At 54.7% G+C, this 16,676-nt stretch overlaps 1 protein-coding gene across 1 annotated transcript in view; it reads left to right on the top strand.

Annotated features, from left to right (window-relative positions):
- Nucleotides 1–5,736: 5,736 nt before the first annotated feature.
- SCARA5 (scavenger receptor class A member 5) overlaps nucleotides 5,737–16,676 on the top strand; it is a 137,392-nt gene continuing 126,452 nt past the window's right edge. Inside the window, exons 1-2 of the mRNA XM_075126293.1 lie at nucleotides 5,737–6,167; nucleotides 9,087–9,205. Of these exons, the coding sequence (XP_074982394.1) occupies nucleotides 9,094–9,205 (112 nt within the window). The 5' untranslated portion in view covers nucleotides 5,737–6,167; nucleotides 9,087–9,093. The remainder of the gene's footprint in view (nucleotides 6,168–9,086; nucleotides 9,206–16,676) is intronic.

The following is a 16,676-nucleotide window of genomic DNA, read 5'->3' as shown; positions in this document are numbered from 1 at the left end:
TTGTGGGGCTGAGTAGCCATGGGGAGGGGAACTACCCCATGTACTGCAAACACTGCTGCCAGCCCCTGAGCTCTAGCGGGGGGCGGGGGATTCCTTCCTATGCACTGCCCCCTGGGAGCACATGGGCTGGGAGGACTAAGGGACAGGTGGAGTGTGGGTGAGGAAGTGCTTAGTGTTGTTTGTGGTGAAACCAGCCCTGGCATCTCTGGATCTGTCATCCCTGGTTCCCAAACTTGAGCCCGCCGTGTGCTTAACTACACTGACAGTTAGGAAGTTTTTCCTAATCTCCAGCCTAACCCCACCTTGCTGCAATTTAAGCCCATTGCTTCTTGCCCTATCAGAGGTTCAGAAGACCAATTTTTCTCCCTCCTCCTTGTAACAACCATTTATGTGCTTGAAAACGGCTATCATGTCCCCTCTCAGTCTTCTCTTCTCCGGACTAAACAAACCCCATTTTTTCAATTTTCATGTTCTCTAAACCTTTAATCGTCTTTGTTGATCTCCTCTAGACTTTCTCCAACTTGTCCACATCTTGCCTGAAATCGTCCTCCAGTTGAGGCCGTATCAGCGCGGAGTAGAGCAGAAGAAGTACGCCTCGTGTCTTGCTTACAACGGTCCTGCTAATACATCCCAGCACGATGTTTGCTTTTTTGCAACAGTGTTACCAAAAAAATAAATAAATAAAAAATGAAGCATTGCAAACCAACTCAATGGCAGACCCAGATCACCAGAAGGCAGGGCACCGGTGAACGAGCCACAGGGATCACTGTGCCTCGAGTACAGACAATGCCCTTTGGGGGCCACAAGGAGAGGGCAAAGAAGACAGCCCTTCGCCCTGCGCCTGGGAAGTGATCGGCCAGGGCGATTACACTGATGAGAACGGGATCACGACCAGCCTTGGCTGAAGTGGGGTGAGATAAGTTGCTCCAGACAGAAAGTGAGCCTGGGAAGTTGTTCTTACTCTCTGGAGAGTGTGTTCTGGTTTGGATGTAACCTCTTGTTTTCACTGTCCCTGCTCGCTATCTCGTGAATCTCTGCTGATAACCGTGTTGTTTCCAGTATAAATCTCCGTGCAGGTTGCTGACCCTGAGTTGAACCCTCCAAGCTGGGGTGTGCATGACTCTCTTGGGGGCAGCAGACCTGCTGTTGCAGTGAGTGTTGAGTGGAGAAGGGGGCTGGGCGCTCCAGGGGAACCCTCCCAAAGTGAGTAGGGGAGGAGTAGGGAACGGGCAGCGCCAGCCCGAGTGGATCTGCCGGGGGTTGGCCGTTCTGGCTCGCTCTGCTGTGGGGCGTAGCCAGGAATGCTTTGCATGCTTTTCATTCTCCTGGAGGCAGCTGCTTTGGGGCTGGCCCCTGCTAGACACCAGTACAGCTCAGGGCGCTTCCCCCTGCAGCCGGCTCTGCGTGAGGAGCACTCTGCGAGGTGCGGAGCCTCTCTGGGCTTCCCGGGGCCAGCCGCACCGAAGCGCGCCTGGGGAAAAATGGGAAAAATGGCACTGTCCTTGTTTATTGGCCTAGAGGCAGCAGCTGAGCGGCCCCCATGGGCCATCCGGGCCCCTTTGTGCTCGGTGCAGTGCACGCATGGAGTGAAAGGACAAAGAGCTCCGCATCGAAGTGTGGCTGTCAAACCGAGGCATGCTCCCTCTCTCAGAAAGCATGCAGCCCCTGGAAAGCCACGCCCAGCCGTGCGGATGAGTCCCTGAGATGAGGGCCTCAATGACACGAGAAGCGTCCATTGGTTCACAATAGCCAGAATCCTGGACCTTGCCTCTGTGGCCTATCTCTGTACACTGAGGTGGGTTTTCTGAGAAGAAAACGTACACTAGTGTAATACAGTGGCTGCGCGTATTGGGTCTTTCACTGGATACCTGAGCCGCATAGAGGATAACAACCTACTACTGCTACTGGTTTTTGGAGTGGCTTCAGATTTTTTATTTCCACAATCCAAAACACTGTAGAGGCTGTTTTGAGTCTGTGAGTTCCCCAGTGTAACCCAGACATCCCCGTGAAGCTGGTATACCGCACTCTCTACTGCCCCGTACGTTAAACAAACTGTTACCGAGCGTGCAAAGAATCTGTGAGTTCTTTAGCATGTTTTCAGGCTGGGCTATGAATGCCACATTGTGCCCTGTACGCTAGTGTATGGACAGTTTGGCTTCTGGCCACATTTTCGCTGCAGCCCCCCATCCTGCTGTTTGAATGTTGGCTATGAACCACAGACCCTGTACGATCACCCTGTATAGACTCATTCCCAGTGCACCAGGTGTGGCTAAGGCAGGAGCTACCTGACAACGGGCTTTAATGCTAATTCTAGCTGTAACGACAGAGGAATTGGTGACAGGGTACATGGATGTGGGGAGGAGCTGAGGCTATTTCCAAGCCATTTGTGGCTTCGAGAAAACCTATTAAAGCTCTGTTTGGTGGGACTAGAGGCAACCTAAAAGTAAAAGCCCACTGGGGGGCGGCAGGACTCCTGGGTTCTATTCTCAGCTCTATCCCTGATCCCCCTCTCCGTGCCTCAGTTTCCCCCAAACTTTTTTGCTCCAGGCCCAGAATAGCATTGAGGTTGTTTTACACACATATCGCTGTAGACAAGGGAGAATTACACCCACCTCCCTTCCCCCTGGGCAACTGAGACTTAAATCATGACTCTGTAAAATCCTATCAGATGCTCCCCTGAGACAAAGCGCTGGGGGGGCAGTGAAGCCAGAGAGACTCTGATTTTTCTTTTCCCCTTTGTCAAGTATCTTAGGGCCGAGGACCTTCCCCTCCCAGCCGCTCCTCCCTCTCACAAAGAGTTGCTTGAATGAAGTACAGGACACAACAGCAGTTGTCCGTGGTGGAAGAGACCGTGTGGGGCTGTGAACTGGGCTTCCCAGCAGAGCAGACTTCTGGGATTTGGCTGCCGCTGCAGAGGATCGTAGCTGCGAGCTGGAGACAAAGTGATCTCAAAGCGCAACTCCAACCCGTGGCCTCCAGACTAGTGGATGAGCTCCACATGGCAGCAAAGCGTCAGCACCGAATTCTGCCTTCAGCCCCGGTGCCTGGCTTTCCCAAGGGCAGCAGCCAGGAGGGTGTTTTTTCCAATCCACAGGGGGTCGCCTCTGTGCTGCAGGGGGAAGGGCTTTGAGCTGAGATTAAGGAAAACAACAAAAAGAAAGAACGAAAGTAAAGTCTGCATGAGAGAGTCGTGTGGGGGGAGAAGGGGGCCGGGATGTTAGCTACATGTAATAGACGCCTTGGTGTGTGCATGTGATCTCCCCGTCCTGCTGTGTGTGCATGTGTGCGCACAACGATGCTGAGAACACGATGGCGGCTGTCTGCTCACACAGGCAGAGCGCTCAGAGATGGAGGCAGAAAGCCGAGAGTTCATATACTTTATAGCCACAGGTACCCAAAGAAGCCCCCAGGTTTGGGATCTGCAGCCCACAGGAACTTGGGGCACCAGCCTCACTGTTCCAGGAAGGTCCCTTGATGCCGCTCTGACAAGGTCAGGGGCAGACGCGACCCACTAAGCGAACCTGCAGCCCAGGAGGGCTCCCCAGCAAGGTGGAGCTGGGGTGAGGTTCTGCGTGTGGAGGAGAGGCCAGGTGGGGGCACAGACAAAGTGCTTTGCACGTCAGCCATACTCAGCTTCCCGGGGCCTGTAGCCAGCCACGGGGAACAGATTGTGAGTCGGAGCAGCCCTGAGGCTGCTCTAGCCAACAGCAGGGGCGGCCAGTGTCCAGCACAGACCCAGGCCATAGCAAGGGTAAAAGTACCTGAGCACTCCCTCCGCCTTTCTTGCCCCAAGCACAGGCCCGGGGTGTCCGAGAGCCTGGAGCAGCTGACATGTTCCCCGGTCGCCCTGCTCATTCGGGAGAGGCTATGTCAAAGGGAGATGGTTTCTCTTCCCTGTTAAATCATTCTCATCCTGCTCCCAGGACTAGGACGAAACCAAATTAAACAGCCTGGCCCCTCCCTGGGCCTCACCTGGGCAGCTCCGCGGAACCCAGCCCCGGGAGCTAATCCAGAGACAAACCCAGCTGGGCTTGCTGCAGCGTGAGACCATCCAGAGCTGTTTGCCAGGGACAGCGAGACCCTGCCAGCGAGGGGCACCGTGCCCATGGCCTTATTAACCCCGAGGCCAGGGACAGCCCGGCCTTGGCCCAGCAATTCCCAGGGCGCCATGTGGCAGGCCAGCTGCCTGCCGAGGGGCGAGGGGACTTGGCCTTGACAATGGCTCCTTTCAGCCCCCGTCCATGGCACAAGAGGGGCCCAGGAGCTGGGAGGACGATGCTGGGCAGAGGGGTGTGCCCTCAGGGTGTGTGTGGATCCCAGCTGAGAGGGCTCTTGAATGTCAGGGGACAGATGGGGGGCGGGTAGGAAAGAGGATCATCTTCTGGTCCATCCGTCCCTGCAATGACATTAATGACATTGGTACAGTAGCTGGAGGGCTGCAGGGAGGCCCTTAGAGCAGTGGTCCCCAAACTTTTTACCTCTCACCCGCCTACCCCCACCCATGGAGCTGGGACGGGACTGCAGCGACGCGGCCAGGGGTAAAGAGGCCAAGGCTGGGACCCCAGCTGGGGAGGGAGGCGGAAGTGGACCCTTGGCCAGGGTCCGAGGCCTGCAGCCGTGGCCAGGTGCAGATCCCTGGGTGCAGGGTGGGCAGCTGGGACTGCAGGCGCAGGGCCAGGAGCGAAGTTGGGTGGTGCTCTCTCCACGCTCCCTGTGGGGGCTGGTCCAGCCCCCAGCCGTGCCCCCTGAATGTTACTCTGTGCCCCCCCCCAGAGGGGCATGCCCCACAGATTGAAGACCTCTGCCTTAGAGGGAGGTGGGGTTTCTTCCTCCTTTTCCTCCCGCTGCCAAGCACAAGGAAGCTCATGTCCTGCTCTGAGGGGAAACAGGGCCACGGTCCTTCCCGGCAGGGCGGAGGTATTCGCCTCGCCGCTCAGAAACCCTGAGAGGTGCCGGGGAAACGTCTGTGCAGCGTCACGGAAACATTCACGCTTCTGCGAGGCGGGGCTGGGGTCTGCGATCCCCGTAACCCCCACATCTGCTGTGGGGCTATGAAGCCAGCGTGCCACTCAATCATTAGCCTCTGGGGGGGGGGAAGGGAAATACCCTGGCAAGGTGTGTCACGTCTTCCCTCTATCCACGCACACACTGGTTGGCTCACTGGGGGATACCAGTCTACTATGACTACCAGCCAGTGGAGTTACTCTTTAGCTTGAGTGCTAGACAGCTGTGCTGTCAGTCCTGGGTTCAAACCCAGCTGAGGTCTCCCACTAGGGCTAGTGCATGTGGCTGGAGTGAGGGGACTGCTCTTTGTGCCATCCTGACCCTTCCTGCGTGGGGCGGGACGGGGGGGGTAGGGCAGGGAGGGGCGGGATGGGAGCGGGGGCAGTATTTCAGGCACGAGCTGGGGACCTGGGTTCCGTTCCCCACTCTGCTGCAGGCATCCTGTATGGCCTTGGGCAAGTCACTTAGTCCCTCTGTGCCTCAGTTTCCCCTCTGCCCATGGGGGCACAGGCTTTCCCACTGGCGGGAGGATAAAGAGGACGGTGCTCGGATACTCAGGGGCCGAGAGACCATAGCTAGGATGAGCCCCTGGCTATTTCGCTGTGGGTTTCGCCCTGTTATGCACTCCCCCTGTACGCCCTCACTGTCGCGTCTTGGCCACAAGAGGGCGCGCAAACCCTCAACTTCAGCCTTGGCAACTCCTCCAAGAGCCACAAAAGTCCCCTGCCAAGGAGCAACTTCAGTTCACAGCAGCCCAGCCCTGCAGCTGCCTCTGGCTCTGCGAAGCATCCTTCGGTGCCCTCTTCCCCCAGGCATGGGGGCTGCATACAAGAGCCTGGCAAACCCACCCGGCTGTGGCACTGGCTGGTCCTAGAGCAGGCCTGGGGGCTCCCCCCTCACTTCTCGCCTACTGGGAAGGAGCCTGGAAGGAGCCGGGAGGATTTGGGGAAATCTCTGTGATCCCCCTGCGCAACCTTGCGAGAGGCTGACCAGCCCCAGCCGACTATGGAAGGAGCTGCCTAGTTCTCTCTTTTCTTCCCTTCCTGAGTTTCTGGAGCTCTCTGTAAAGCACAAAGTTCTTTCCCCCTCCCTTGGCCATGCTGTCTCCTAGGACCTAAGCGGAAAACCCCTCGTCCGTCCAGCTGCAAGATTTCAACCTGCAGGTGAGTCCCTTTCAGACACGGCTTGAGCAACTTCTCCAGGGTGGCCCGATTTCCCATGGCCATGGGTGGGCCGGTGAGCTCGGGGGTTCCCAGAGCGGCTTGGGAAGGGATGCACTGTCGAAAGAGTTGCATGGGAAGGAGGGTTATCTCCTGGTGAGAGCAGGGGGCTGGGAGCCAGGACTCTCGGGTTCTCTCTCTGCTTCTATGGGGTAGTGGTTAGAGCAGGGGGCTGGGAGCCAGGACTCTCAGGTTCTCTCTCTGCTTGTACGGGGTAGTGGTTAGAGCAAGGGGCTGGGAGCCAGGACTCAGGGGTTCTCTCTCTGGTTGTACGGGGTAGTGGTTAGAGCAGGGGGCTGGGAGCCAGGACTCAGGGGTTCTCTCTCTGGTTGTACGGGGTAGTGGTTAGAGCAGGGGGCTGGGAGCCAGGACTCTCGGGTTCTCTCTCTGCTTGTACGGGGTAGTGGTTAGAGCAGGGGGCTGGGAGCCAGGACTCTCGAGTTCTCTCTCTGCTTGTACGGGGTAGTGGTTAGAGCAGGGGGCTGGGAGCCAGGACTCAGGGGTTCTCTCTCTGGCTGTACGGGGTAGTGGTTAGAGCAGGCGGCTGGGAGACAGGACTCTTGGGTTCGCTCTCTGCTTGTACGGGGTAGTGGTTAGAGCAGGGGGCTGGGAGCCAGGACTCAGGGGTTCTCTCTCTGGTTGTACGGGGTAGTGATTAGAGCAGGGGTTTTGGGGATCCAAGAGGCTGCTACTTCTGTGACCTTGGGCAAGTTACTTAGGCTCCCCTTTTCCAAAGTGGCCACCAGTTGTGGGTGCTCAAGTGTTGTGTCCCCAAGCTGCCCCCCCCCCAAGAGAACCCACCATGGCTCTCAGAACTGTGGCCTTCACCTCACTGTACCTGACTGTGCCCCTCTGTAAAACCGGGGCAGCGACACCGTCCCTGCCTGCTTAGTGCCTCGGTGCTGCCCAGGAGCTGCCCACATACAGCGTGTGATGCACTAAGTCGCTAGCTGCCACCTCAGCCCCAGCCCTGCGCCGGGGGCCCGTGGGGCCGGGAGAGCCCTGCCCCCCCTAGGGAGAGCACAGGGTGGGTCCGCCAGTGAGCTCTGGCTGGGCGTGGAGGGCTTCCTTCGCGGGCTGTGTATGTTCAGGCGGGTTCCCCCGCCCGCCCAGCTGGAGCAGCGGTGCCCGATGGAAATGCCCAGGGTTTCTGCGCCATGTGCCAGGCACGGTTGGTTTGGGCCGGATGGCCCGGCTGGATCTGTTTTTCAGAGACTAAAGAACCCGCCTCTCGCTCGGCGCGAATCCGCGCTGGGGTGTGAATGCTCCGCGAGCGTTCGGTGCAGGGCTGGGTGTGTGTGAGAGCCGAGTGGAGCCGTTTCCAACCAGGGGGGACTCGCTGAGCAGGGCAGCCCTGGGGGGCCCAGAGCAGATGGAGACGGAGCCGTTTGCCCCGGGAGTCTCGGTAAATAAACCCAGAGGAGTTAGCAGGTGGCAGCTGATGGTGGCTGGAGCCAGAAGGGGCCCGGAGGGGGCTTGGCGGAGGGAGCAGGCCCTTCTCCACCACAGCCAGCGCCTGAGGGGCACACGTGAGATGAGTTTGGGGATGCTCAGCACATTCCACCTGGCAGGCTCTGCTCAGACAGAAGCAGCCCCATATTAATCCCCTCCACACCACAGCCCTTGTGGAGAGTGCTCTGGGCCTGGCCTGGCTCTCCTTGGCCAGCTGCGTCACTCTCCCCAGTGCCAGGCCAGTGTAATACCCCCCACCCCCACCTAGCACTGCTTTACCCCCATGGTGCAGGCCAGCAATACCAGGGGAACGGCCGGTGGGGAGTGGGGCCATCAGGCCTGATTCCCTTTCCCTGGCACCACGCTGACCCTGATAAATCTCTCCATGGAGCCGGCCCGACTCCCACCGAGGGAGGGACTGTGGGATCAGCCCCACTGGTGCCAAGATGGGTCGGCTGGCTCGGCGTTAGCCGCGATGTCGCAGGGCCAGGACATCCTGTAAGAAGGTTTTTGGATGGACCCAGGCTAGTCTCTCTAGGGTGCCTGGCCTCCCACATGGGGCAGGCAAAAGGCAGGGCCTGGGGGATGAGGGGACACTGTGTCGGGTTGCCTAATGACCCGGTTCCACCTCTCCGGCCCACGCACCCACAGGAACCACCAAGGGTCTCTCTAGGCCCTGATCGCAGGGGAGTTAACCCACGCTGGCAGCCATGTCTGAAATCCCCAGCGTGGTACGGACGCCTTGTGTTTTAGTCCATGGCCAAGGAGGACCCTAGGGTGCTCCAGCGTGAGGCGGCTTGACGTGCTTCTAACATGGCTGTTCCCTGAGACGAACCAGGGCTGTGACAGGCTTGGGCCAGAGCCATGCTTGAGTGATTCTGGAGACCTTAGCTCACCCCCCGCTTGGCAGCACGAGGCCTTTCGGCTTCAGCACATCTGGCCTCTCCTAGCACTGTGCAACTGGCTCAGGGAGATGTCAAGGCTCGCGGCATTTCCAGTCCCTAGCTGAGCTGTCGGTGTGTGAAGAATCCATGCCCTGAGACAACCCCCATATTCTTCCCAGGGCAAAAACTCTGCTCCTTCAGCTCCAAACCCGCAGGCATCTACTGCATAAGCTAGCGGAGAGCTCGGTCTGTTGGCAGCAGTAGTAAGTGCTTTATCCTCTCTGTGGACCGGCCACTAGAGGGCACCATCACGTATGGATAGACACACACGTCCAAGTGCATGCTGGGTAATGGAGCAGAAGCTAGTGGATGCTAACCCCAGGGGTGGGTCGGGGTTACACAGGGTTACTCCAGTGCCTACAGTTACAGGGCAGAGATGGGGGTGACAGGGAGTTTCTGCCCCTGTGGTGTCTGTGTCCCCTCCCCGCATTCAGTTTCTCACTTGGCTGTTCTGTTTCCCCGGCAGCGAGAGGATGGAGAACAAGGCCATGTACCTGCACACCTTCAGCGAGCGGGAGAACGGCTCCATCTTCGAGGAGTCATTTGATGGAAGGAACCTGTCCAAACTGAACCTCTGTGAGGATGGTAAGTGCAGGGGAAGCTTCCCTGAGCAAGGCTCTTCAGGAACTCTCTGCCCATGGGAAAATGGGCACCATTCCCGCACCCTGGGGGCCTGAGCCCCCACAAGAGCTGGTGTTAAACCTCATGGCTGCTTTGGGGCGAGGGGGAGCTCCAGATGCAATGGAACCGTTTGGTCCTTCTGCTCAGCAGCCATGTGCACTGAAAGGTAGCAGAGAACTCACCGTGAAAGCTGTTCCCTGCATCTCAAATTTATAAGCAGATGGACCAAGGCCTGTGTCATAAATATAGAGAAGGATAGCATAAAATCCCTCCTTGGCAGCTGTACTAAATCGCTTTACCTGGAAGGGGTTAAGAAGCTCCAATATCCTGGTTGGCACCTGACCAGAAGGATCAATAAGGAAAGAAGATACTTTCAAATTGGAGGGGGGCGGGGGAGGATTTGTTTGTGGCTCTCTTTGTTTGTTCCCTCTCCAGATGGAGAAAGAGACCAAGTCGGTACAACACCTCCTGGAATAATCCATCTAAAATTACAGAAATTGTAAGCAGGCAAGGAAATGCGTTAGATTACCTTTTGTTTTAACTTGTGAATTTTCCTATGCTACAAAGGTAGTTTTATTCCTGTTTTTGTAACTGTGAAGATGAGTCCAGAGGGGAGTCCTCTGTGTTTTAAATCTTTTTATTACCCTGTAAAGTTACCTTCCATCCTGATTTTGCAGGTGTGATTCTTTTACTTTTTTCTTTATAATAAAGTTCTTCTTTTAAGAACCTGATTGATTTTAGTGTCCTGAAGATAAAGGGTCTGGTCTGTACTCACATTGCTAAGGCAATTAGTTGGTATATTATTCTCAAGCCTCCCCTGGAAAGGGGGTGAAGGGGCTTGGGAGAATATTTTGGGGGGACAGGGATTCCAAGTGACCCTTCCCTGAATTTTTGTGTAAGTCACTTGGTGGTGGCAGCAATACCGTCCAAGGACAAGGAAAGGAACTTGTGCCTTGGGGAAGTTTCTAACCTAAGCTGGTAGAATATAAGCTTAGGGGGACTTTCATGTGGGCAGAGTTCAGTGTGGGTGGGGGGAACCCTGACAGCCTGGATGGGCCCCTGGGCACCGAACTTGCCCTCACCCTACTAGAGAGATGAAGCACCTGGGCAGGGCAGCTCGGGGGACGCTCGCACTGTGACTGTGTTGTACCTGAGCTGGGGATTTCAGTCCCTAGGGCTGTCAGGCCAGCACTTCACACTGAAACCCACCAATACAAATGATGCAACAGCTTCCGAGGCGAGCGTCACTACATTAAGTCTAGGGATCGCATTTAGGGGTGCAAGCGGGTGAGGGCGCTGCTGAGAACGTGAACCCCAGACCAAATGAAGCACAGATGTTGGCTGGATGTCAAAAGCCCCAGAGTCCATATATCCATTGCCTCTGAGATGTTTCTGGTTGGATCAAATGGTAAAAATCCCAGACAAGACAAAGCTCCTAGCATGTGCCCTAAGAGGCTTTCGGGTCCCCTGCCCTCATGAGGTGTCTTCCACTGAGTCCAAAGAGCAGAGGTTTGTAGGGACCTGTTCAAACCAGATGATAATAGAGAATCGTAGAACCATAGAAATGTCGGGCTGAAAGGCACCTTGAGAGGTCATCAAGTCCCGGCCCCTGCACTATGGCAGGGCCAAATAAACCCAGACCAGCCCTGACAGGGGTTTGACCAACCTGCTCTTAAAAACCTCCCATGACGGGGATTCCACAACCTCCCTTGGAAGCCTGTTCCAAAGCTGAACTCCCCGGAGAGTTAGCAAGTGTTTCCTAGCATCGAACCTAACTCTCCCTTGCTGCAGATAAAGCCCATTCCTGCTTGTCCTCCCTTCAGTGGCAAAGGAGAATAATTGATCCCCGTCCTCTCTGTAATGGCCCAGAACGTACGTGAGGACTGTTGTCAGGTCCCCCCAAGTCTTCTTTTCTCAAGACTGCACATGCCCAGTGGTTTTAACCTCTCCTCACAGGTCAGATTTTCTAAACATTTATCCTTTTAGTTGCTCTTCTCTGGACTCTCCCCAATTTGTCCACTTCTTCCTTGAAGTGCAGTGTCCAGAGCTGGACACAGTGCTGCAGCTGAGGCCTCCCCAGTGCCCAGAAGAGTGGGATGATTACCTCCCCTATCTTCCATACCACACTCCTGCCAATACACCCCAAAAGGAGATTAGCCTTTTTCGCAACCACATCCCAATGTTGCCTCATGTTCAAATTGTGATTCGCTGTGACCCCCAGACCCTTTGCAGCAGTCCAATCCCCTAGCCGGTTATTCCCCAGTTTGTAGTAATGCATTTGATTTTTCCTTAGAGGTGACATACCTTGCTCTTGTCCTTGTTGACTTTCCTCTTGTTGATTTCAGACCCATTTTCCGATTTCTCAAGGTTGTTTTGAAGTCTAACCCTGTCCTCCAAAGTGCTTGCAACCGCTCCCCACTTGCAACTCCTCCCTAGCCAGTCATCCACAGATTTGATAAGCGTACTCTCCACTCCATCATCCACGTCAGTAATGAAAATATTGAATAGCACCTGACCCAGGGAATACATAGTGATGGGAGAATCCTCCCCGAGGGGCTGACAGGTCCCTCCTGAACACCCGGCGTCAGACCGGGCAGTGTCCGGATGTCCTGCAGCACAAGTGGTGTGTTGGCCAGAGATGTGAAGCCTGGTTCCACGCTCCACTCCGGCTAGCTGCTGCTCTCTCTCGGGAACAGGCTGCATTGATGAACCTCACCAGGGCGTGGGCTCCCTGTGGGCCAGCCTCAGGGACCACGTCTTGGGGCTTGGGGTGTGGGGATGCACTTGGGCTTTGGGTTCAGCTTTGGATCTTCTAGCATGCCCTGTTAGAGCGAGGCCAGCTGGAGCGCGGCTGCGGCTGCCAAGAGAGGGTGGGGCAGAAGGGGTGTGGGGCTGGGACCTGCCTCTCCATCCGGTAGCGTTGCCAAATGAGCGTGGAGAGTCCCACTGCTGGAAGGGGAACTCCAGGCTAGCCCTTCACCTGCAGAGCTTGGGTCTTTGTGCTCACGGCCAGGCTGTTGCCTGCCGCTGCGAGATGAGTTAGTCACTCACTGCGTCAGTGCACACGTGGGACACACACGGGGCCAGAGAGCGGGTTGCACGTGCAACTGTCTATCTGGCATTTCCTAACTTCCGAGTGCTTGACTTTGCAGCCTAAGGAGCGTTCTTGGAATGTAGGTTTTTGTATGTGATTATTAATAACAATGTGTCAAAATGGCAGCTGCTTAACCAGCAGATCTCTTTTCCCCTGAGAGCCATCATACCACACTGCCAGTGAGCTGGAGTCTGCCCCTTCTTGGGCATCAATTGCCTCCTTAATTACAACCCAGAACACCTGTGCAATCCCATGGACAGCAGAGCGGGTTGCTCAGGTGCAACTGATGGCATCTTGGCCCTGCAAAATGTTTATTACTGGGGATGATATATGGGAAGGGAAGAACCCAGCTTGACTCTCAGATCCCAGGTGAATCTGCAGAGCTGGAAAACATCGCATATAAGAGCTAGGTATTATTATTTTAACTGGCATGCTGATCTGATTTGGAGTCAATGAGAGAAAAGGAGCACATGTCAGAGAGAGATTTTAAATGCTAGTTGGTGGAGGAGACTTGTTACTGGCCCATGTGGACTTTCCCCCCGACAAATCCAGCCCAGGTGAGACGTGACCCAAAGCTGTTATTCACAACAAACTGGACTCAGTCAGCAAAGAGTTACGGCTGAGTGTGTGTTTCCGTGGAGACCAGCTAACGGCCCAAAACAATATTGCATTGTTTGAAATAAAATTTTCACAGCCCAACCTTAGCAAGCCTGGAAATGGCCAGTGAAATGATTCAGCCAGTTCCCCACTGCCATATAATTCTCCATCACTGACTCCCCCCCACCCAGTCTTCCCAGCCCATCTAGCCTGAACTCGGGAAGGGAGATGGGAAACCCAGCTTATAACGGGACAGCTACTTTCAGCCTTGAAAGATGGGCCTTTGTGACACGAGTTGGTGGCGGGGGGGTGTCCATATCTCAGTGCACAAGCATCCGTCTGGGGGGAAAACCCCACATCTGTGACTGGCATGAATTGGCCCCTTGGTGACAGTCTCAGTGGAGATGCCAAGAGCTGAATGGGGAATAGAGAGTCAACATCCTCACTTAGCCCCTTAAATCACCAATCTGCCCCCCCCACCCCCCACTGGTGTGTGGTAAAGCAGAGAGTCTAGTTAGCGCTGGCTGGATACTGATGGATGGGCTGGGGGCTGATAGATCAGTCTCTGACTGCCTTGGTAGCTGAGGGAAAGGAGTTTGGCGTGACAGGCTGTCTTGGTGCAGGACAGGGCAGGACTGGCAGCGTTGCTGCAGGGGGCTCCATTTTTAAGCCTTCCTAAGGGGGTGGAGTTAAAGGACTGGCTCCGCCTCTTAGCTCTCCCAAGACCCACCTCCGTCTAGGGAGAGTTTATAAAAGCCTCCTTGAGTGGTGGCTGCCATGGAGGCACGTTAAGATTATGTTTGTTGCAGGGGGCTGCTCTGAGGCTTTCACAGCTCTAGACTAGGCAAGCTGGGTCTGGGTTTAGAGAGACCCCTGGGCTATGCCAGTGCATGATTCATAAGAACATAAGAACGGCCACTCTGGTTCCATCGAGCCCAGTATCCGGTCTTCCGACAGCGGCTGGTGCCAGGTGCATCAGAGGGAATGAACAGAACAGGTCATCATCCATTGATCCCAGTCGTCCACTCCCAGCTTCTGGCAGTCGGAGGCTAGGAGTTGCATGGGGTTGCATCTCTGCCCTGGCTAATAGCCATTGATGGACCTGTCTTTCATGAACTTATCTAGTTCTTTTTTGAACCCTTTAATAGTTTTGGCCTTCACAACATCCTCTGGCAAGGAGTTCCACAGGTGCACTGTGTGCTGTGTGAAGAAATACTTCCTTTTGTTTGTTTTCAACCTGCTGCCTATTAATTTCATTGAGTGACCCCTCGTTCTTGTGTTCTGTGAACAAGTAACTAACATTTCCTTATTCACTTTCTCCACACCAGTTGTGATTTTGGAGACCTCTGTCATATCCCTCTTAGTCGTCTCTTTTACAAGCTGAAAATTTTCAGTCTTTTTAACCTCTCCTCATACAGAAGCTGTTCCGTACCCCTAATTATTTTAGGTTTCAGAGGAACAGCCGTGTTAGTCTGTATTCGCAAAAAGAAAAGGAGTAGTCTCTAAGGTGCCACAAGTACTCCTTTTCTTTTTGCTAATTATTTTAGTTGCCCTTCTCTGAACCTTTTCCAATTCCAATATATCTTTTTTGAGATGGGGCAACCACATCTGCACACACTATTCAAGATGTGGGTCTAACATGGATTTATATAGAGGCACTATGATATTTTCTGTCTTTTTATCTGTCCCTTTCCTAATGATTCCCACCTTTCTGTTCGATTTTTTGACTGCTGCTGCACATTGAGTGGATGTTTTCAGAGAACTGCCCACAATGACTCCAAGATCTCTTTCTTGAGCTAATTTAGACTCTAACATTTTAGCTGTAGAGTTGGGATTATGCTTTCCAATGCACATTCCTTTGCATTTATCAACCTTGAATTTCATCTGCCATTTTGTTGCCCAATCACCCAGTTTTGTGAGATCCCTTCACAGTCTGCTTTGGACTGAACTAGCTTGAGTACTTTTGTATCATCTGCAAATTTTGCCACCTCACTGTTTACCCCTTTTTCCAGATCATTTATGATTATGTTGACTAGGACTGGTCCCAGTACAGACCCCTGGGGGACACCACTATTTACCTCTCTCCATTCTGAAAACTGACCATTTATTCCTACCCTTTGTTTCCTACCTTTTAACCAGTTACCGACCCATGAGAGCACCTTCCCTCTTATCCCAGGACAGCTTATTTTGCTTAAGGGCCTTTGGTGATTTCTGAAAGGTCCCCTTTTGCACTGGGGCACTGTTTGTGGTTGCCCAGGGCACTGGTGTGTGTGTGTGTGGGTGTGTGTGAGAGAGCGAGAGAGTGTGCTGGTGGAATCAGAACTGCTCAGCCATGTGTATCTGCCTCTCTACCAGGGACAGCTTAAGCGTTGGGCACCCCGAAGCAGAGGCTCCTTTTGAAAAGTCAGCACCACTTGTCCAAGGTCACGTTGCATGTTAGTGGCAGATCTGAGCCCAATCACGCAGCTCCCTATGCCAGGCTCTAACCATTAGGCTGTGCATTGCTCCCGGAGCTTATCATGAATCTGTTGTCTCCAGACAATAGACACCATCATCATGATATTTCCCGCACACAAAGGGAGCTGGGACTACGGTCCTGATCCTTCTGTGATGGGCGCTCAGGCCTTTGGCAATAGTAGGTCTTGTATCCTGGGTTTGGCTCAGCCACCAGAGGGCACCCTCACTCATGCACACACTCACAAGAGTGGTGCAGACGTAACACAGCAAACTGCTCTGCAGAGTGTAGAATTCACTGCGTCGCGAGCAGGCCGAATAGCCCTGCCTGCCAGCAACGCATACTCCAGTGTCTGCCCCAGCACACCCAGAGCAATCCCCCCAGGTCCCAGTAAACCCGGTCAGCCTGGAGAATGTTTCCGCTGGCATTGCTATGATAATTGCACCTCTGCCAGCCTTGGCACCATGCGCTGCTCTGCCCCCGCAAATGCTGTTCTCCCAGGGGCTCCCCGGGGAGTTATTGTGGCCAGCCATACATGTCTCCCCTGTTAGCCCCAGGTGCATGGAGTTGGGTTGCACATTGATTGCCAAGAGGCCTGCATTCCACAGGCGAGGTGGCTGGGATGGTGGTCTTACAAACTGCCCCGGGCCCTTTATCAACCTCTCGCGAGGCCTGTGTGGTCTGGGGTGCGAGCACAGATCTGGGGGGCAGAGATATTACCACAGGCTTGCGCGGAATGTTGTAGCTACCACGAGGAGGCAACATCCAGCAGACGCTGCCTGGGTAATGTGTGGGGCGTTGTTCCCGGGGGCAGGATTGGGCTCCATTGCATTGGAACACAGGGCTTTGGGGTGACCTCGAATGGACAGAGAACTCCAATCGGCCTGAGAGCGTTTGTTGAACTGTTTGTACTGAGCCGAAGGATTAATTTTTTTCTGGCTGTTGCAACAGGAGATCTGATGGCAGTGTGTCGCGGTGTCGTGATCTTCCCCTCCCCCTCTCTGTTCGAAACACAAAAAAACAGTCATTATTTCTGGTCTGACTCCTGGAATTTCCCTTTCTTTCTTCCCCCTTCCTCACTGACATGCAAACATTTGACCAAACTCTCAGATCTTCCCGCAGTCCTTTGACCTGCCTTCTCTAACATAAACCTAGAGCAGTATGTATCTGTCCGTCTGGGAGTAAAATCCCAAGTAAGACTCTCTCCTGCACGCGCTTCTCCACCTGGGGAGAGGAGGGGAGAACAAACGCCAGCCAGATGTGCGTCATCTTCTTCTTTCTGTCAGGCA

The sequence above is a fragment of the Caretta caretta genome, chromosome 3, assembly GCF_965140235.1.
Source record: "Caretta caretta isolate rCarCar2 chromosome 3, rCarCar1.hap1, whole genome shotgun sequence".
Classification (NCBI taxonomy): Eukaryota; Metazoa; Chordata; order Testudines; family Cheloniidae; genus Caretta; species Caretta caretta.
Note: the sequence above shows the minus strand (reverse complement) of the source record. Positions and strands in the feature narration are given on the sequence as shown.